Genomic DNA, 23524 nt, shown 5'->3' with positions numbered 1-23524 from the left:
ATTTAAGGCAATAGAGTGAAGCTGATTTATACCAGCTGAGGCTGTGTCCTTATGCCCTGTTATAGTCTCATAATATCCCAAAGTTAGTAAAGAATAGGGCAAGTATCATATCATGAACCCAGGCAATATTTTCTTTCTATTTTTAGCAGAAAAAAAAAAAAAAACAAAACAAACAAACAAAAAAAAACAACTATATATATATATAATTATCTTATTTCAAGACTACATCAAACACTCAGTAGTAATTTAAAATGTAAATAAATATCTCATAGATAGTATTTAGACTAAGAGGTAGATGTCATATTCTAGGAACAGTACAGTGCGGAGTGATGCTAATGGTAATTGCTAAATGCATCTATTTGCCTGTTACATGTAACACAAAGGAGGGTTATAGTAATGGCAGAAAAAAAAAAAAAAAAAAGAAAAAAAAAAAGGCTTACAATATTCTTTTCTTCTTTTGCTATTCTATGTTATTTGCCTCTATCTGTCTTTCAGTGCATTCTTTCTAGTAGGGTCTGATAGAAAAGTGGCAAGAATAAAAATGATCAGTAATACAAAACTCCACGTTTACAAAACGTTAGTTTTATCATTAAAGGCATCCTCTTTGCTCTGATGGAAGCATTTGGTACTTACAACTTAAGACTGCCTGGCGTTACTGAGCAAGTAGTGGAAATTCCAGGTGAGGTGATTCAGCAAAATAGGGGTCAGGAGAACGCAGTTCTCGCTCTCTTTCTCTGTTCCTGCTAAAAATACCAGGGCATATGGCAGCATATTTCAGCATTTTAACATACTAGGCTCCCTTGAGGACAGAAAAGAAGAGGAAATTTGTGCTGTTGAGCCAGAAATAGATTACTCAACAGTGTTGCCAGACACGTGGAATACTGGCAGCAAAGTTGTTAGCAGAGTCAGTGTCTTACTTTGCCTAAAGATGTTTCAGTGGTATTTAATGGACCTTAAAGAGGTGGAAATTAGAGCTAGTGGTATAAGCATTTTTATAAATTAGTTGTAGAGGAATTACACATATTGCATTAGGATATCAACTGCTTGTATATGTACCTTTCAGGTATTCCTTGTGACTGTTAGGGGTTGTCTCCTGCTTGAAATAATCAAAATGCATATTATAATTACATGGTTTTCCAATATCCATACACAGCAAGTACAAGATACTTACATGTAAGTACACTGTATTTACCTATATTTTTGCATAGTTTTTAGTGTGTACTTTGTGCCACTTAATAAAAAGCATTACTCACATATTTTTTGTTTCCTTTTTCTCTATTAGGCAGCTTATTCAATTAAAGTTGAAGTAGATGGATTTTTGGTATGTTCATCACAGATTACCAGTTCCTAGGAGTGTAGAGATCAGACACTTGGAGGAGTCTGGATAAGCGGTGGGGGAAGCTGCAGCGTGAACATGAAGATTTAAATCACCTCCTTAATTAAGAAATGTAGTATCAGATTTATGGTGCTGATTTTATAAACTTACCTTTAATTTGAATGGAATTGTAAAGGTAAGAACTCTGCTTTCCTTTTGGTAACACTTTACAATAAGTGGCACTAAATTACACTATTACGGCTATGTTACAGGGAAGTACATGTAACTACGCTGTAACTGTTGATATAGCTACTGTACATGTGCGTACATGGTAACTTCAGTGCTGTTACAATCATGAATTACATAATTACAGATGAATCTGTCCTTTTTTTTTTTTTTAATTGAAATAGATATATATATATATACTATAATGAAAATACACAAGATGTTAACTTTCATGTCTTATTTAGAAAAGTTGGTTTTCTTCACGTATTCCTTTATAGAGGGAATCTCAGTGCAAGATGAACCATCCTTAAGTAATGTGAAAGCTTTTTAAAGTGTTCTAGCTTAAATTCTGAGCCTCAAGTTAAACATCAGGTTCCTTAAACCGTTTCTTGCTTTGTCAGTTGACACTAAAAGAGTGGGAGGATGCACCCCTTGTCTTCTGATGCATCACTTTCTTGTTCTTGAAGCATTAGGAAAAACATTAAATTAAAAACAAAAACAAACATTAAAAATGTAGAAATAATCAGCAATCGACACTGTAAACAGTACACTGGCAGAAACTAGCTACCTGGTCTTGAGAAAACTACTCTGCATGTGCATGTGGGAGAAGAAGTCACAAACATTTTATCTAAGGTGGTTCCCATTCAGAGCCTCCATTTTATGCATTTGCTAGATACCTTGAAACCATCATCAAAGGGGACTTTCAGAATGGGATCTTGAATGAATGAAACAGACAACTGGTTAAAAAACAGCCTACTGAATATCCTTAGCTTTGAGTCATGGTTCTGCTTACAAGAGAATGATGCCTCTTCACACCTGGTGTAGTAATTTAAATCTGTGAGGACTAGATAGGCTTGTAAAGTGCTACCCAGTCAGAATTTGTCATTTATGACTGCTTGTTGTGGTGTTTTCTGCATCTGCTTTGCACAGATGTAAGCGACATCACAAGATACAAGCTAACAGAAGATCAACTGCATTAAAAACCTGCACATGTGAGAAATTGCAGTTGAAAACCAATGAAATATTCCATTTCAACAGGCCAATTTATATCTGTTTTTGCAAAATTTAAATGCTGTTTTTATGCCACTGGAGAAAATGGTTCAAAACAGTTACCCCTAGGGCAATCTTGCCTTACCTTGGTTGGGTAATGGTTCAAGTAATAACCCTACTATTCAAGCAAGCTGGAACTAGGAAGAATGAAAAAAAAGGCATCAATACCACACCTGTGGGGAATTCCACTTGAGCAAATAAGGCCCTTGTCCAGGGAAGCACTTCTTTTTACGCATTAGAATAGTGCCTTACAGTTCAATGGAACTTCTCCCATGCCTGACGCTGAGCATGTACTTAGATGCTTAGCTGAGCTGGGCCCCAGGTCCTGAAATAAAACCTTGCAGTATATGATATTGTACTGTAGCTAATGGGACTTACAGTTGTGTCAAGAACCCATATTTTTGGTACTAAATAGAATGACTTCCTTTGCCAGCCTTCTTATATGTATATGTTTTGAAAGACATGAATATCTTGTAAACCTATACTAGTTTTCAATGTGTCTAGTAGCACCTACCTGGTTCTCTCAAACTACCATATTATATTAACATATTATTGCATTTTTCCACAGATGGGTATGGAGTGAACTGTAAAAACAAGCATGCAATCACATCAATGCAGACTTATTTCTTTAAAATGTCATACTGTATATGATTTATTATGTTAACACTCAACCACATCATATTATTTATGTCTGTATATTTTGAAAAAAAGTGCTGCTTTGATTGACGTCACCCTTTTTTCTTAGAAATCAACAAGATAAATGCTTCAACAAAAACAATTAAAATACTCTAATATTGTCCTTAAAAGGTTTATACTCTTCTGATAAATAATCTGACAGCACCTTTATCTTCCATTTTACCATACTACATGATGTCATATTCCAAACTCTCCTTTTCCCACACAAAAATAAAATCCCAGGAGAAGGTCTTTTACAGCAGACCATCATGCTTTTAGGCTTCACAAGTACAGCAACCAGAGAGAAATATTCTTCTGTCAAAGGTGCAAAACTTAGGAGTACAACAAACTCCATTGAGACTAACTTGCATTCTCCAGTGTAGAATCATTACCAAGAGCTGATATGGCAACCTTGTTGCTTCATTGGAAGAGGAAATAAGCCAATGGGCTTATAGTGTTTTGTTGTCATAGTTAAGAGCATGTAATTTTTCAGCTGTTAATTACACAAAAAAATTCAGAAATAATCCAAACAGAGACTTTCACTGTGGAGCTAAAAGCATGGCAGGAATTCTCTATCATTCACGGTGACATAAGTTTGTACCTCACAAAATGCATAGACAGGAATTTAATATAAAGAATTAGTCCATTTACTGTATACACAAAACATATATCTTTTGTTTTAACACTTCTATTTTTTCTTTTTTTTTTTCCCTTTTTTTCCCCTTTTTTTTTTTTTTTTTTTTTTTTTTTTTTGGCAAACCAACATAGAGAAGCAGCTCTGGAACTGCCAAATTAAAAACTGAGAATTTTTGCAACTCAATAGTATTTTTTAAGGATAGTAATCAAATGTGGTTGTAATTTAAAACCTGAGGCTGTGCACTGGTTGTTAGCTTAAAACTACCTTTCCATATAACATTGTGCTTCCATTGTATAACAAAGAAAAAATTAACAAGAACTAGAAAAGTTTGCTGCTGAACAGTGCTAGGACATACAGACAAAAAAAAATACTTATACATGTTATCTACTCAGAATATTGATTTGAGTCATATTTAAAGGGATATAATGGACATTAGAAAATGCTTACTTGTGACTGACTTAGCTACTGCCAGAAAAGTTAAATATGTATCAAATAATGTTTAATTGAATTTATTATATGCACTATATACAGATACTAAAATGTCTTGCAGTTGTGCCCCATGAACACTTCAAATTTGAGTAGGCAGGTGAGTCCATGTGAAGCAAATAAATTATAAAAACAAAAATTACTCAAAACAACCTCTAATCTTTGTGATTCCAAAAATCATAAGGGCAGGACAAATTTGTTTCAAATCAAGCACTATTATCTAATTTTGCAGAATTTGTATAGCTATTCAGTATGTTTTACCACTGAAACATGGCACTGTTGTCAAGGTACCATTTAAAACATAACAAAGCAAAGCAAAACAAAACAAAAAAAATCAGTGGACAGTTTTTTTTGTTTGTTTGGTTGGTTTTTGTTTCTTTTTTTTCTTCCCACCAAATCCAAGCATACAAGAAACTATTCTACAAAGATTTCTGTTTGTATTTCCTAGGGCATATGTCTCAAAAACAAGTTGCTCTTTGACATGTATAAAACATTTTTTGTAAACCTCTAATCTTAGACTTAACTTTTTCTGTAAGTAAATTATTAGTATTTGTTATGAATATTGTTCTATGACACACTAGTAGGGACCATGGTAAAAGAAAACTGAAAAAGAAGAAAGCTGCATAACACTTAAAAATACAGAAAACTTGGATTAAGATGATGATTAACATTGTTAAGGCTGTATATTCAAGCACTGTATGTTAAGAGAGCAGTGGATATGAATTTTAGGCTATAAGAAACGTCCTGCTTTATGCATGATACTGTAATTATAGAATGAGGATGTCAACAGCTGATTGTTGGCATAAACTGGCTACTTATAGCAGATATGCAAGTTAATAGAGATAGCAGAAGATGGCAGAAATGAATTCTGAAAAATGATAGCCAGTTTTATCCAGCAGTCAGACTGAGAAGTAAAACTCCCAAGATTCTAGCTCTGCATCTAAATGAAATACTCTTTTTTCTCCTCTGCATTGACTTGGCTGCCTTCTGCATTGATAATGGCTGTGTCGGCATCAGGTGCATCTTCAGCTCCTTTTGCTTCATTTGTTAAATATGTTCCTACAGGAATCAGCACAAGAAAAAAAAAAAAAAAAAAAAAAAAAAGATTAGTTGTTTGTTTGTTTGTTTGTTTAGTTTTACACTATATTATAGGAAGTAATTCCTAACAATACTCCAATTGCCTTATGAATGGACAAATATTATTATACAATTTTAATGTGAATAATACAGGTATGCTCAAGTTTCTAATTTGTCTAAGAAATATTTATAGTATTAACACTGGTAATCCACATACACACATTCACATATATCCACATTAAATTAAGGAAATATCTTAAGAAAAGTCCATCGTATCTAGCTACAGTAATATGCAATATATTTTGCAATTATACAATAAATGATAAAATCTTGGTTATTTTGATGAATGGGTACCCATAACAATCAAACCAACCTTGGAGATTTAGATATTCATAAATGCTTTATTTTTAATAGCCACTGTTTTTTGTACTTTTATTTCACATGATCTTATCCATGCTTTAATTTTACTTTAATTTTATTGTATCACAGTCATTTCCAAAAATTACAAAACTGAGGTAGTTTCTTTAATTAAACCCACTCATATTATACTATCACAGACATTCATATGCTCAGGGTATGAATAAAAATAATTGTGCACAGTCGCCTTTTTCCTTTATGAAAGTATGATTTATGGCGGCATAAGATGCATATGTTTTCATTCAGAAAAGTAATCAAAAGAGACACATTTTCACTAGCTTATTTTTCCCCCACATAGTCCAATCAAATTAAAATGGTATTTTTATCATCTTAGGTCTGCTTACCATATGATTATCCTACCTAAAGTGAAATTTAATGAGTTAATGCCAACACTAATCCTTTCTTCATAGTTTTTTTTTTTGTTTTGTTTTGGGAGGGGGGGTATGGGAATCAACTGAGTTTTAACAAGTGGTCTGCAAGCCATTCAGAGGTTAAACCTCAAAAAACGATTTTGGAATTAACTAGGTCAAAATGGGATCATAGAGAGGCTTAGTCAGAAGTCAGTGTCACTCTATCCCTCTTATCTCTAATGGTGGTGAAGATTCAAAATGAAGGGAACAGAGTTCTTAAGGTAGAATATCTGACTAAAGTAAAGCTTGACCCAGGAATGATACCCTTGTTCTGGTAGGACTATTAGTAGAGGAGTCACTGATCTGAAAATTCCCAATCAGTATTTCAAATTATCTTTTAAAAGAATATTTAAAGTATCAGCAAAAAATCTTGTTATATGTAATAATAATTATATATTATTAAATACTGATGTATTATTATCTTATTTTATATATATATATATATATATATATATATATATATATATATATATATATATACTGCTGAGTTGATCTATTAGTTAAAATCATGAAATTGTTTAATCAAGAGCCTATAGCTAAAGGCTAAAACCAAGAGGCAATCTTGTCTCTCAGTCTCTCTAAATCACTGACTAATTATATGGGCATATAACTAAATATCCTTTGCCTTAGTCCAGTGAAAAACTGGATAAAAATTCAGGAACTTCACTCATGACTAGAGTGTTAACTGAGCTTGCTTGTCCAAATAATTCAGTAGAAGGGGAAGGTGAAAGGGAACAGCATTCCCAGGTGAAATCATGCCTTGCTTTCAAAAGGGACTGAAGTTCCACTAAATCTATCCTACCTTTATGTCTTGCCAGGTATCGACCAAGGAGAATTATAGAACATAGCGTTACAAAGACAACTACAGCCACTATTCCTCCTATAAGAGCATGGTCAGGTCCGGTCTGTCCAGCCAAAGCATTTGGATCTAGAGGGAGAAACAAAAACCAAAAGTGGTCCTATACAGACAAAAATGACAGGAAATTTCACAATACCAAGTTTTATACTGATCATCCTGAAAATAGGGCATTTCTCTGTTTAATATTCAGCATGGTTATTCCCATTTTTACTACCAGTATCTTATCAACAACATAGTGCTGCTTGTATTCCCAGATCGTTAAAACCCTGAGGATATCACAGTTACAAAAATATTACCTTCCTCTTCTTTGGCAGAGGTTATTAAATGGGAAAGGTTTTTGGTTTTGTCCTCGTCATTTTACAACTGAAAACCTGGCCACAGCTATTTATAGATGGAAAAACAAGGAGCTGAGAATTGGGGATCAGATAGCATCAGCAGAATAGTGTCTGCATAATACATAATTTATAGACTTGATTCTCAGTGGGGAACCCTTATATATTCTCTTCCTCTCATTCCTATCCTATTGCACCAGAAATAAAAAGGCAGATAAAGTGCAGCCTTGCCAAGTTCCTCTGCACATGGCTGAGTCTGCATGAATTTGGTCAGATAAAGGTATCAGGCAACCTGAAAGATCATCATTCACTCTCAATCCTCAGTTTGAGAATTTACTGTGAATACTCTATTAATTCCCAAACTGAACAAGATGCAATATATACAACAGAGTACTAGCAGCTTCATTTTACTAACTCTGGGCAGGGTGCTACTGCAAATACTGTCAGATTCAAGCTTCTCTGCTGGTCATTTGTCTGTTCAGTTAGCTGGTGCTTTACAGAAGTTGCAAAAGGGCAATCATGGAGAAATGACACTACTTAGGGATGAGTAATTCTTTGGAGCTTTTGAACAATGAACCAGCAACCTTTGACTGTTGACTCATCTGAAATATGCAAAAGAAATAATAATAAAAAAAAATCAATCTAAGGTTCCTGCTAAGATTGCTGTTTTTGTGAAAATGCCACTGCTACAAAGTAATAGTAATTCTCTCAAAATGCTATTAGCATGTTCTCTATGTTGCCGTCAGTCTACACACACTGCTTCAAGGGCATTTCCCTCATAGGAACTATTTATATTCTACAAACAGTTTGCAAACAACTTCTTTGTTTTGCAAAAGAGAAAGGCAGGAAAAATATTTACACAGAAAAGAGGGCAACCCTGTAAAGATGATTAAATGGTCTCTGATAACATCTAGGAACTGCGATTTTGTGATACCATAACTACATTCTGCTGACCAGTATCACTGTATATAGATGAATTATATAGATGCATTATATAAGCATTATATAGATGAAATGAAAGAAGCATGCTTTTCCCTCCTTTTGCAAACTGTCAGGCAGACTGAAACTGCACTTTCAGGTTTGCTGGAACACAGAGCAGTGTGGTCCATGGTTATAGACACTGTTCTGCTCTTCACAGTCACTGAATCCATGAGACATGGCTTCTCCACTTATTGCTGGCTTCACAACTCCCAACTGTTTCTCTTCTGGCTGCTAAGAAGACTTTGGGGGGAAATGCCTACAGCAATTCTGCAGACATGACAGCAAACTTGTTAGGGGCCTCAAGAAAGCTAGAAACACTTCATAGCTGTACCTGCCTCCTCCTCTGTCCCTATGAGCCTCTTGGTATGATGCTACTGTCGGTTCACTATGCTGAGTATGGAGGATCAGTTCGAAAGGCCATCGGCTCTATTTTGGTGATCAAAAGTGACCCTGAGCTTCGTATGCCAGCAGCCTTGTGGAAAGAAACAAGAGGGCTGAAGTCTCATCACCCCAAAGCCACAGCTTGGAGCCATCCTTCCCCAAGCCTTGCAGAGGCTCTGCTTTCCATGGCGAGTAAGGAGGTGATCGCTCACTTAAGAAAATGGAAGGTGACGGCTTGCTGCAGAACTGTCAGCCTGCTAGAGCCATCTAGCAAATTCCTCCTTCTGTGGTGCCTGTGGCAAAGTTGCTGTAAACCTGCTCCCTGCTGCAATAAGGCAGCACAAATTTGGGCACTCAGGAGCAGCAACGTCCCCAGGTGCTGCATGCAAGCTGCAGGAGATGCTCTTTCTCAGCACCAGGCCAGGAACAATATGAACTTGTTTTCTCACTAATAGTCCTATATACTTGCTAATATACTAGCAGTAAAATTAATGAATTAAAGGAGGTATTTTGAGCGATAATATACTTCCTGATGCAGAGTATAATCCAAAGAAGGACTAGCACGGCACTTTATCTGGAGGCATTTTTTGAAAAGCTGAAGTATACAAGCTCAATACTCAGATTTACACATCTCTCTTCTGTGAGCTTTAATAAACATTACAGATAAAAATGCTCACAGTACACTGTGATGAATATGCCTCTGTGTTTTCTTCCTCAGGTGATTTCATATATATAGGACCTCACTCCTCCTCTGACATATGCAATTCAATGGACTACCTGAAGCTAGCATAAATATAAGGTTCCCCACATATAAATGAAGGTTAATGACATTCTACTGTTTCTGTTGGTTGACATTTTTAACTTTAAAATTAATTTTACCTTTTAATTGGAATGCAAAGGTAGTGTTGTATTTCTGGTAAAATCTCTTAACATTGGTATGAAAGAAAGATTATATTGATAAATACTGTCACACAAGTTTGTCCACAAATACATCTTTTTTCCAGTATTACCACTGAAAAAAATATCATTTATTTAAAAAAAAAATAATGATAAAACAGATGGAAGGAAAGGAAATAAAGAAAGATCCGCAAAAGTGTCCAACATTTTCTTGAGAAACAAGCATTCTTTCATAGCAAAATGAAAATCTGCACAACATAAACAATACTATAAACAGAAAGAGCTCCTCATAGAAATATTATCCTCATAGAAACATAATGTTAACATTAAATATAAATATGCCCTACATTATGCATACAGAGTAATGCACTATACATTTGCCATTCATGAAATGACCTAAGCCCCATGAGTGAATTATAGATCTGGGACTATCTACCATCTCATAAATAATTACTATGTCAAAAAGTGCCTGAATGGTATCTGAAAGGTACAGCAGTTTAGAAAATATGTCATTTTGTATTTTAGGTATTTATATAGTGAAGAAATACAATTATCCAAGTATTCTGGGCATTTTCATTACCAACTCCCACTGGAGTTGGTGAAAGTGTTAAGTATGTATTTGGGTGCTGACCACTGCAAAGTTTGCTTTACAAAAACAAAAACAAAAACAATTTTTTTTATTATTTTTAGATTATCATTATAAGCTTCATGAGCTTTACCATGTAAATCTTAGCCTGCTACATATATGTATCTAGTAAATGAAATCTTAATTATGCAATAAATGCTTATAATTCAGCTGTTTCCAGGAAAAACAACAAATCAGTCTGTTCCTTTTAAAAATATAGACTGTTTATTACTGCATGAGCACAGGAAGCAACAATACTCATGGACTGAGACAATGAACTTCAAATTTCTTATCAGATCTTCAAAGATCTTTTTTTTTTTTTCCTCTCTTTTGTTTTGTTTTTCAATTATTGAAGAGATTAAGAAAATTTTGTAGTAGAAAATGACAGAAAAGCTCATAACTATTTTTGTTTGTTTGTTTGTTTGTTTGTTTCTGTCCTAAACGTAGGAAGTACCTTCATAATACTGATTGCTTATATTGTGAAATTCCATCTGTTTTCAGCTTCTAGGATTTAATGTTTGTTCACAGATTTACAGAGATATATTTAAAATGAGTAAGAGAAAAATAATGGATTGTTCATTAAGGAGTAAAACATCAGATAAACCTTACACCTATTAAGTAAGTAGATAAGTGCATTTTGTGACCTGATGACTAAGTTTCAGTGTAAAATATTTTTATGTGATTTCACACATTAGTTAAGCAGAGAAATGCTGAAACATTTTTTCATGCTTTTGCATAAAGTATATGGTAATTATTCATCTAATTTCATTTTCTTCCTGCATAAGTTTCCTTCTTATTTATGCATAGTTGACTTAACTGGGCAGGCTGCAGGAAAGGGTCAGATAACCTTTTCCCGAGCCATGGGAGAACAGGCACATCTGTGAATGCTGAAATAGTTGCTGATTTAGGGGGCTATGCTCAAGTAGTCCCCTTTACTGTAAAACTTTATTTTTGCGTATTTTTGGCACTGGTGTTAAACTAGAACAGTTACACAAAAATCACTTTGAATACGACATACCTAGTTTTGAGGGATCCAAAATAATTATTTAAACTGACCATTTACTACTAAAATAAAAATCAGAAATAAAGGCCCTAATTTGCTCTGGAGCTTAAACAGCATTCACAAAATGAAGTCATATTAAGCAGACATATTATTTGTAAATTATTGTTCCTTAAGGCTGGAAAAAAGAACAGAAATGTCCCATTTCTCAGACAAGTGCTGAAACCAGCAGACTACAGTTAGTTTTACTAATTTCTTGAACAATCCATTACTCAGGCAAAAGAGAACTGTTCCATCAAGAGATCCTAGGGAATCTAGGAGCACGTCACAATTATGGCAGCAAAATCTCTTCAAGTGACTCCTTCTTTCCCCAGATTCAGGGGCTTATTATCACTTTGCCAACTCTTCATGCTTTAGACAAAGCCATTGTTTGAAGGGCCTGGCTCAAAATCAGATCAGTAAAGCAGTGTGTATTTAGGGGTGGAGACATCCTAAAAGCACTCCCACCCCACCCCCTCCCCCCAAAAAAAAAAAAAAAAAAAAAAAAGGCAAAAGCTCTGCCCTACTTGACGAGCTGGTAAATTGCTGTAGATAAGGGCAGGGTGAGAATGTGTGGTGGAAGCCAATGAATATTTTGAAGTACCTAAGTGACAGGACAATATAATGCAAAAACGAGCAAGTAATGGACAGGGAACTCTGCCTCTTCCATTTTTGGGTTCTCTGAAGCTCACCACTAAATATAAGTTAAATTAGAAATATTATATCAGAAATATCCCCCATTTATCTGCATTTCAGCTTGGTTTCCTAAGGAGAGAGCGCTCGTGTGATCATGCTCTTTCACTCTCTTCAAATTACTTACTTAAAAACCATGGATCAATTACAACTAATTTTAAGAGACAGTATAGATCTCAAGATCATTGTTTTCCTGTAACTGTCCTGAAAAGACTGCTGCAGGAGCTCAAACCTCATCAGATATCAGAGAACATACAGGAAGGAAAAACCCGAATAGAGACAAAAGCTTCATCCAAAATCTGTGCCCAAGAATCATTTTTTCAATAAAGGTTTCTCTCCATTGTGAGTTTTTTGGTGTCTAATAAGGCACAGATACCTTTTGAAGCTTTTCACTTGTTTAGGAGCCATTTGTAACATCTCAGCCCTTCCCACATCACCTTTTTCTCCTTCCCTCTCTACCTACCCTCCCTACTTCTATTCCTTCTTCTCTCATAATGGGTCAGCTCACACTGTAGCATTTGGATAACTCAGTTTAAAGTCAGTCAACCATGAGGCATGATCCCATTGGAAACTAGAGATAATTTCTTGCAGCAGCCTATAGAATAAACTTGCATTTTTAAAATGTAATTAGGCTAATATCATTCACCAGTTTCAACCATAGGGCTGCATAATTTTTTTATTGTTCCATACATGTAAGCTTTGGGGAAAACAAGTAAGTAAATACATACATAATTCCTCAATGCTTAGTCTAACTTGATCAGGGAAAAAAAAAAAAAAAAAAAAAAAAAAAAAAAAAAAAAAAAAGACCAAGATAGGAATTTACTCACAAATATGGATAAGAGATAGAACTGGACTGACAGTTGACAAGGTATTTGATTTAGAAATAGTGGCAGTGGTGCTGTCTGTGATAAATGCTGGTGAGTAGATTTTACCCATTTTAGCATCTTAATTTGGGTACCACACAGTTCAATTTCCCTTGCCTGGCCTGGAGTGCTGAAACAGGTATTTTTAATCTCATTTTGTAATATGCCACTAACCACTACAATACATATACTTGAAACTTGTGAAAGTATTGTTAAGGGGGAAAAGAAAGTTTCTAAACTTTCATTTAAATTGCAAAGAGTAGCTGCCCAAGGGGGCTGGTTGTGAAATTTCTTGAAAATGTGTTTTGTTATTAACCAATTCTGAACTTAAAATATGTGACAGCCTTCTTTTTCCTTCAGTGCCTGAAGCAAAGAAGAACAAAACAGTGTGCTAATATACAGCATATATAAACTGCTATTTTAATAGGAGGACATCATCAACCATAGAGAAGACATGCAGAAAAAAAAAAAGTTTACTTGTAAACTTTCAAAAGAATTTATAGCCTTTTCTTCCCACACATTACTGCAGTAGCATATTTGGCACATTTTGCCTCTGAGTGTTTTTTTGTTGTTTTTTTTTTTTTTCAAAGTATTGAATTATATATACATTCCTATTAAGAAGAGCCCACATCCCAGAAGGATAAAAGTCCCACACTAATGTTTCAGCAGCTGAATCTACATCTCCTTTTGAGAGTTCATGTTCTCATGAATCTAAGATTTCTTTCAGTGGAAATAAAAAGAGCAAGGTTTTCTTGGCTGTATCTGTAAAGAAGGGGCCCTTATCCAAGGTAAATACAAACATTACCCACATCTATTACTTTGCAAATATGTGTTGTTTTGTTTGTTTGTTTGTATATTTGTTTTTGCAATGTAATGCTAATAAGAGAGTTGTATATCTACACTGGTTAAGACATGAAAAGTTTAATGATATTTTTCAGGGTCCTCAGAGCCTTGTTCCAGATTTTGTGTCTTGTATTTTGCTTCACTGACACAGTTTTTAATTTTTATTTTTTTTTCTTAGTGTTTCTTTAAAAGCTCCAGTTTCCTGAAGGGAACAGTTCCTCCAATTACAGCACATAGCAGAATTCTCTTATTGACAACATGGTATTTTTGTCCTTCAATAAACTCATTAATTGCTTCAGACTTTGTCTTAATGAAAAAACAAACAAACAAACAAACAAACAAAAAAAAAAAAAAAACAACAACAAAAAAAACCAACACATTATGAAGAAAATACGCATATTGAAGTTTGGAAACTGCAGTCTATCAGTTACTTAAAAAAAAAAAAGAGACAGAGAAAGAAAGTGCCAACCCTACTTAGAAAGTCAAAGATGCATGACTTCCTATTTTTTGAGAAAATTGCATTTTGTGTCATCTTTCCCCTGATGACTTTCCATCAATAAATACAGGAGGACACCCCCCCTACTCTTTTCTGTTTTCTTCATCAACAAAAAAGGACAGGCACCAGCTGGAGTAGGTGTGTGTATGTGCACAACTCCTTCTCCTGTCATCAGAAGTTAATTATCTATATAAATAATGAACCATTCTCTAATTAACACAGAGACAAGAGGTGCCAATGAACTTTACTGCTCTCTCCTTGTAGTACCTTAACAGTTGTGGCCTTTGGTCACTGCCTACAGATTTAAGTCTGCTAGGCAAAACATGCAGATGCCTGTGTGGGAAGGGGTGTGTCGAGTGGGTGCTCATCAGAGCGTTCTGACACAGGCACCTTTTGCTGCTGCAGGGCTGGGTCCAGGGTCTCTCCTGGTCTCTTCTACTCTTAGCTTTCACTGACCATGAGAAACAACACATTGTCACAACTACTCATCACTAACTATGGAGAGGTTATTAAAAGATAATCAAAGCATTTAAGAATTTAATTCTGCTAACCTTGAGGAAGTCCCAGGAGCTCAAGCTTACTAGAAAGCAGCATAAAGGTTTCCAAGGTGACTTTTTTGCCATCTTGATTTATGCTGTCTTTTATACAGACTCCATCACAGATTGATTCTCAGGGCCAACCAGTACCAGTGTACAGCTCAAATAATACACACTAGCCCAAAAAAGCAATGCAAGGAAGATATGCTTTCAGTCGAGGAATGATACTAAACAAATGGAGAAGTTCATTAAAATGCAGGTAGAGACAAAGCTGTTCCTGCTGGCAGAAGCTGGAGAGCAGAAGACTTTCTCACCAGTAAGGCAGAGAAACAGACAAAGTTAGCAGTGAACATTCATGGTTGTATAAGGATCAGAGGCATGAGCGGATTCACAGTTGCACAAGGTACATTGTACTGAATCTGTTCATGAGTTTTAAAAACAAGAAGGGCAGCTTCAATTTAATTGAAGTACAGCTCTAATTAAAACTTACTCTGTGGTGGAAGAAAGCCTATTGTTCAAATGAAATCTTTATGCTTGTCATACTAATTTTTCCTTACCAAATCAGATTAGAATAATTATAAGCCTATAACGACATCAAAACACCCCAGTAAACCAGCCACTTACAGCCAGAATCTGACACCTTACTCATGCTGAAGAGCAATTTAATCTGTCGTGGGACTACTCAGTATGAGTAATTGTAACAGAATTTCCTCTTTGGCAGTTAATAGCATATTTTATCTGTCAATATCTCTCTAGAAGATCAGCCTTTCTCTAAAAGATTATGCTTGCGGTTAGGGTAACTGATCCAAAGGAGGCTGTTGACTGACCCAGCTCATCTCAGAAACTTAGATGTGAGAGACATTAGCAGAGACAGTCTCTTGTAATGCACAGAGTAACAGAAAAGATGAGTAAATTATTGATAGGAAGGCAAGTATTCCTGTTAACATTTAAGGCATCTGTTATAGCCATTTTAATTAGGGCATAAAATCCTATGTAAATTCTTTGGGACAATGGCAATATTGTGAAGTTTCCGTCCAAGATAAAAACATACCTGGAATTTGTCTGAATTTTTGCCTGTGGTTTAATTGAATGTTATCCATTCTTTATGACAACTCTGTACTAATGGAAACAACAATATTTTCCTCATTTAATAATGACATGCTTGATGGAATTCAATATCTTAACCAAATTCTCCACTGGGAACATTAAGACTTTGTTGTTTTCAGATGCCTTAAAGTTAAATACCATCCAGCTATTAGTAAGAGACTGTTTGCTCTTACTACCATTGATCGGTAATGGATTTGCTGCAAATAAGGTCGATCATTGTTTTCCTAAAGGCTTTCTGTATTCATAAAAAGATAAAGCTATGCAGTTTGGGGTTTATGGGCGTATTTTTTGGAACTCAGCAACACGCATTCATTTCTAGCAGCATTCGTGATCTCAGTTGTCAGCACTGCTAGCTGCAATACATCCGGATTCTACCACGGGGGTCACATCCACACTAGTTTGCATCTGACAGATTCATTTCCTACCTTCTCTTGAGACAGCCACAAGGACTGAAAAAATCAGAGGTCCAATGTAATTACTATGTATATTTCAGATTAAATAAATGCGATAAAAGCCTCCATCTGGCTGTTGATCAAACGTGCAAAGGCAGGCTGATTTTCAGTGACATATTACAATATGTCTCTTGTAACAGTCCCAAATGCCATCCTGTAAATTACTTACATTTGGGATTACTTGACTACGGCAGACAGAAATATTACTCACTGCTTAAGTGCTGCCTGTTGGGAGCATGGGAGACGTGGGCTAATCTTAAAGTTGTTAAGCAAGGCATTAAGAAATAATGGGGCCATGTTTTTTTTACTAAATGGCAATTGTGCTCACACTATTTGAAGATGGCAAACCCAATTTAATCATAGCCTGAATTATGTTCCTGATGTTGAAAAGCTGTAAAAGGTCTGCAGCTGGGGAAATAAGTGTAAGCGGTGTGCTGAAACAGTTCTTGAGAAGAACTCAAAAAAAAAAAAAAAAAAAAAAAAAAAACATCCTACAAAATATGTCAATAGCTTCAAACTATATGCCATCTGCTAACAAAATGTAAGCCTCTTCCTAGAGAGAAACTCTGAGATTCAGGGCCTTTCGATAAAGAAAAACCCCAAGCAGGTATCCAACAAAGAAACAGAAATTCCAGTGGAAAACCAGAAAATGACACTGCCATTTCTCCAATTAGTGTGCACATCTCCTTGCAGTTGTACTTGCAATATGTGTAAAACAGTAATTCACCACATTACTGGAGGCCTTTTAAAGAGCTTATGAAAGAAAGGCTGGAAAAAAAATGGGGGGATATTCATAGATCAACTACTTGTGGTAATTCTTTCTTATGACTTATAGCTCCTTGAGGTTTACAACTCTTAGAAAAACAACAAAATTAATTCTAAATCAAAAATACAACTGCTTAATTTAAAAGATAAAACTCCTCTCCTGGCCAAACAATGGATATTTATTGTCTACAAGATTATATTTGTCCTTGTTGAACATCCATTTTGCCCACTAGGTGTACCAGGACACTGTGGAAATCAAGGCACTGTCTAAGGAGAGCTTTGGCCCTCCAAATCCTTGTTGTAAAGCCCAGAACTCCCTTGTTTCTCTACAGGTCTTGAAAGGAAAGTTAAAACTGATTTCCTTCTAGTCACAGATCTGGAAAAAAATGCTTGGAAGCATTCATGACATTTTTGACTCTAAAAATATTCTTTTTATCTCTCATTTGGTGACTCCAAGAAATAACTTTCCCTTCCTTCCCCTGTTTAATTCTCATTCTATTTTAATTGCACGAGGGATTCCATATAGTTTTTTCACCCTGAATTGCCTTATTAGCCCAACACTCAGCATCCAATCTTAACTGAAGTGGTTCATAAATTACACTTCCTCTTAAAAGGTCTTAAAAACTTTGTTCTCTCTCTAGGAAAGCAGAGACACAAAATGTGAAAGAAAAAAAGAAGGTTCCAAACAAAGCAGGAACTAGCACAACTCTCCCGAAGGCCACTACTGAGCAGCTTTTCATTGTGTAGTTTCTTCTTCCCTTCCTTCCTTCTTTCCTAGTCTGTTCCCTTCACATTACAGCTATGTAAGGGACATGATGTTTCTCTCTGAAGTATTCTATGAGCTTAAACTCATTAAAAATAAAGATGATGTACTCCTAAAAATGTGATTCTTCTCATTATAACCCTCTATGCAATGTAGTCAGCACAATGTTAGTTGCAACCATCTCGCTAACACCTGTGACAATCTCATTCTTGAAATGAAACCAGTAGATAATACATACAGCTGAAAAACAGGGATTCGTTCTAAAAGGCTAAGCTTATTAAACAAAATGTGGATATTTCAAGTTTTCCAATGCTATATATCCTTGATTCAGTAAAGCAAGTAAGTATGGAATAAACAGGACTTTAAGCATAGTTAAGTACTTTAGTTCAGTTGGAACTGGAGTGTCAGATCCTAGCTTCAGTTTACGAGACACCAACTACCTCAAGACTACCTACGAGACACAAACTAAAAGAGGAGCTTTGGACTGCTTTAGCAGTGAAAAACAGTGTCTCTGGCCCAACTTAAAAAACTTTAGGTATAAACCCTTTAAACTTAAGCATAAAACTGTAAGTATAAGGACTCTAAAACTTCAGCAAGCTGCTCCTATTCCTACAGAGGTGAAATTCACAAATTCAGAGCCCGTCACGACAGCTTCTCTCTGCCACCAGGATGGCTGAGTCTGGCACCGTCAGCCTGTGGTGCTGGGCAGCCCATAACCAGAGAAACCCCCTGGCTGGCAGCAGCCTCTCATCAAAAACCCTACTCTTGCCACCTGGGCCAAGGAGGCAGCATGTGGCCTTTTCCTGCAAAATCTATTTTGGTACCTTAGGTGAAATGGTTTTCTTTGTTTTTATTTATTTATTTATTTATTTGAAATGTTTTGCAAGCCAGCAAAATCATAACATGTTATACTTGCCCTGCCTAGTGATGACATAGTCTGCTCACAACCACACAATGCCTGCAAGCTGGTGAGCTGTCCCTCCAGAACTGAGTCCATCACCTGCTCGTGATGCACCTTGAAATGAAAGTTAGTTTTCCAGAGATAATTATGAAAAATGCTGGTTTAAATCTTTTCCATGCAACAAAAAATTTGCATGAGTTTTGACAACGTGTTTTCTTTAGCTGTGCCTCAGTTCCCCTAAAATAACTTGAGCAACTAATTACTTTGACTCATAGAATGACTCACAGAACAAAGAATGATTCTGAGATACTGCAGTAGTAGCTATAAGGCAGGTACTTAACCTATTCTTACAAGTGATATCCAATATAAGAGTTATATTGAGATATCTGAAATGGATTCTTGTGATTTTAATTTTTGCTAAGCTTTTGTTGGATATACTTTTATCTCAGGATAAAAGGAAACTGAGCATCTATTGTTATATGTTTCCATAATGAAGAAATTAATAGCTGTCTTTTTTGTCTTTTTTTTTTTTTTTTTTTTTTTTTTTTTTTTAATCTCAGAGATGAGACTGAACAAGATAACCTTAGGCAGTTACACTACAATATGTAATTCACACCAGGTAACTGATATAGATAAAAATAAGTAGAAATATGGGAATAAGCCAGAAACAGGATGAATCAACTTCCAGATTATGGTAACAAACAGAAAAGTATTAGAAATGTTGTTAAATGCTGTTAAACAGACATGAAGCCTTCAGTTCACAAATAACCTTGAATTTAAGAGGAAAAATTGTTCCATTTTAATATTAGAATCATTGAAGATGTAGGTCAGCTGCTACGAGAACATTGTAGGGAATTAATGTCTAGAAAAATGAACAGCTACAGTCCCCTGGCTTCAGTTTTCTTTTTCATGCCAATAATGTCTACTGTCACATCAGTGCTAATAATTTATGCAGTATAGTAAAACTTAAAAAATTATGATTAAAACTTCTTGATATTTAGTTAGACTAACTTCCTAAAATCTCAGGGAACATATTATAAAGGTTAGTTCCTTTACCTTTATGCTAATTAAATACAACTATACAGTTTGTAACTTTAAAATTAAAGGAAGCAAGTAAATATGTATGTTAAGGTTTCAATAAATGGTATTACAAGCTAATTCTACCATTTTTGTGATAACTGAGCAACAGAAGCTATCACAACAATCACAACAAAAAAGCCACACAATGCCACTGTTTTAAAATTGTGTACGTGCACACAGTTGTTCAAATACACAAACATGTTAGATATTTCATAGAATATCCCAAGTTGGAAGGGACCCACAAGGATGATTTCAAAGGACATTTGTGCCTTTCATTGCCAGTAAAAGTGATTAAATCTTCATGGTGCTATAAACTTAGATTTTTTCAAAAATTACCAAGGCTGCCTCTGCAAATATAAAACATACTATCATTTATTTTGCACATGTCAAACATAACAATCATGGTGAATAATACACAAAAATAAAGAGAGCACCAAATTCAGACTCTGCAAAGGTAAGCTAGTTAGCAGTGGCTGTTTCCACTTAAGGACACTAAGCGTCACCATGGCCATTGGCATGGCCACTGGAGTGCACAAAGTATGAGTGACGTTTGTTCAGTCGTATGCAGAGAAAGCTAAAGGAGAAAATATTATCAAATACTACTAAAATATTATCAAATACTATCACCTGGGAAGGAGGAAAGAAGATTGAGCCAGACTCTTACTGGAGGTGTGCAGAGAAGAGAGGCAATGGACACAATCTGGAACATAGGAAATTCCAACTAGATATTAAGAAATTTCTTTCATCACAAGGATGGTCACACACTGGGGCGGGTCACCCAGAGAAGCTCTGTGTTCTCCCACCCTGAACATAATGTAAAACTCACCCGAATGAAGCCCTGAAAAACCCAATGTATGGTGGCCCTGCTCTAAGCTTGCTTTGAACCAGTTGATCACCAGAGAACTTTTCCACTGTAAATTATTGAACAATTCTAGGAAATGGATGATAATCCATCAAAACTAAAAATACATGAAAATATACCAAAAAATAAATAAAGAGGTTCTCTATTTTTGCATCTTAATACAAACACTGAATTAATATTACACCAGCAACCTGCAGATGGATGCTAAGATTATACTACTGCTTTAAGATGCTCTGTTCTTTGTATTGTCTTAAATTGTTGCCATCACTGCTATATCCATAGTGTCAAAAATTCAAGAGGCTCTCCAATTACTTTTCTCCTGCCTTCTAGTAACGGACACACTTGAATCAAGGAGCAGGGGTTCACATAATCTCTTAGAAATGATACCACAGAAGGGAGCTTTACATTGGCAGAAAAAAAATACCCTATGCGATATCAAGGGCTTTGTCTTCCTATAATAATTTATTTTTCTTGAAATAAAATTTATTCTTTATCTGAAAAACAGGGTCATATCAGCCTTTCTGAATAAATAAATAAATAAATAAATAAATAAATACATAAGTTCCATACTAGATTATTTCAGATAGTGTTTTACAAAGCATTATACATAATATGAATGTCAAAGATCACCAAATTGTTCCAATGGTCTTTCCATCAAATTACGTTTACAATTACTGAGAGGTTAGATTTGCAAAGAAATGAGCTGACATTTCAGCTTCCTGTGGCAATTGCAGTATTTTTACTTAGGGGATTTCAGCTTTATGGCCAACTTGAGAAAACTAGTGTAATTCTGTTTTTCCCAGGTATAGCTAGGTTTATTTATAGCAAGGTCAACTCATTTGAAATCTCGTTGTATCTCTTTACTCACTAGAGAAATTGTTATGCAAGTAAAACTCTGGATGGTGTTGTTTCTCTGTAATAGCAGGGGGTAAGAACCAGCAACTGCAAAAATTGCTTTTCAGCCTGTCAGACTTGATATTCAATGCACAAAACATTTCATAGATAAAAATATACTGCAGCTTATCTCCATGTAATAACAGTGAGCATGCATCTTGCAAAATACACTGAAGGCCACAAACGCAGCAAGGATTCTGATGGGGCTACCACACCAAAGCCCTCATCTAATAATATGACATCTAAATATATGGTCCAAATCTTCTCCAGAAACCTGGTGAGATAAAATCCTACTGCAAAAATTCTCTTTTGAAATTTCTCCACTCCAAAATGCCCCCATATTCTAAAGGAAAATGGTCTGGAGTGCTTTTAGCATTCCTCCTTTCCTCCGGTTCTCCCCAGTCCTCTCCTCTTTGGTAATGCAACTCTGGGAGAGGAAAATTCTCAGGAAATCTATCAATGATAGAGTATCCCTATTATACTTAGCTGTGTGTTTCCACAGAATTTTCTGCATATCCTGCCCTCCACAGTTCTAGCACCATCCTTCTCTGGAGTTACTTTCATGAAAGATGCTCATACTCAGCCTCATTAAATCTGTAATTTAAAATGAGTTTCCCAGTGTAACAAGCAGCTGCACAAATTCTGTTACTGCCTTGTTACTGTGTTGTCGCCATTTCCTGCTACTGCTTTGTAAATGAAGCAGGAGTTCTTGTCTCAATAGTAAGTTCCATGAGACTGCTGCACTTTTTTTCTATTTGATGTTATTGTGTACTCAGGATGAAATCCAAATGCATATTTAAATATTTTTAAAGCATCTTAGGACAAATTTGAGCAACGGAGTCTTGAAATATGTTCACAAAAGCGTGACTTAAGCCATTTAAAGGATAGCGAGACAAATGTGTCCCTGACAAATACATCCTTGGATAGCTAACATGCTGTACTGTGCATGCCTACAGGCACCACTGTTTTGGCTGAACTGATCATCTAGGTACCTGCCTCCGCCATAAAGTTGTTTTAAATTCACAAAGTAGGTGTCTCTAGCCCTAAGTTGCCTCAGGGCCCAATTGATTTGTTTTACTTCAAGAATGTTAAATATACACTTGAAAACACTGAATTCAAATCAAGTTGCACTAGCTACAGAAAATTTTATTCAAGATGCGACATGAAGAGGTGCAGAATCACCATGTTTCACTGTGAAAGTTAAGATTAACAGGGAATATTACACTAAATACAATTCTGGCTGATGTGAAAGCATGTGAAACCCTCTGCAAATCGTTAAGGGCATCATCACAACAAAACTGCATGCTATGGACATGACAACCTTTGCACTGTGAGACAGAAATGAAGTCCCCAGAAGCTAACAGGCATGTTATCTGAGAGATAGAGTTTGTGACCTCGATTTAAGAAAATACCACTTTTTCATGGTGCTGGCTTGGAGCATATGTAAAATGAACACAGGAGTTATTGCACCCAAAGAACAGTTTGAAATGCCTAATTCAGCACTGACCTCTTCTGTAGCTGACTGCCTAACATCAAGGACCAAGTAGCAGGTTGTCTCTTCCTTTGCCTGATTCTCTGTTGACTTGGTGTCCTTAAAAAAATAAATTGCTCCTAGGCAAATAACTCATAAGATGGATGCAATGACAGCTCCCTTCCCTCATCTTTCTCTCATGCACAAACAAGTGTATGCTGACCAGCAGTGATATTATTTGGCCTTGGGCACGATCAAAATATTCCAGCACTCCTCATGAAATACAAACTACTATCAACTGGGTAGTTCTTCAACAATACCTTTTCTATGAATAAACTGGAATGTCATATTTGAATTCATCACATATAAATAAGATGGTGTCACTAAAATGT

At 35.6% G+C, this 23524-nt stretch overlaps 1 protein-coding gene across 2 annotated transcripts in view; it reads right to left on the bottom strand.

The window, feature by feature from the left end:
* Positions 1 to 5328: 5328 nt before the first annotated feature.
* Positions 5329 to 23524, bottom strand: part of CADM2 (cell adhesion molecule 2) — a gene marked incomplete at its 3' end in the record, with an annotated part of 671230 nt that continues 653034 nt past the window's right edge. For both annotated transcript variants that reach the window (XM_082784894.1, XM_082784893.1), the window contains 2 exons: positions 7095 to 7220; positions 5329 to 5447 (listed from right to left, as the gene is read on the bottom strand). In XM_082784894.1, the coding sequence (XP_082641020.1) occupies positions 5329 to 5447; positions 7095 to 7220 (245 nt within the window). The remainder of the gene's footprint in view (positions 5448 to 7094; positions 7221 to 23524) is intronic.

The sequence above is a fragment of the Aythya marila genome (assembly GCF_965140915.1).
Source record: "Aythya marila genome assembly, chromosome: 1".
Classification (NCBI taxonomy): Eukaryota; Metazoa; Chordata; class Aves; order Anseriformes; family Anatidae; genus Aythya; species Aythya marila.
The sequence above is the reverse complement of the archived record's forward strand: the minus strand, read 5'-3'. Positions and strand labels throughout refer to the sequence as shown.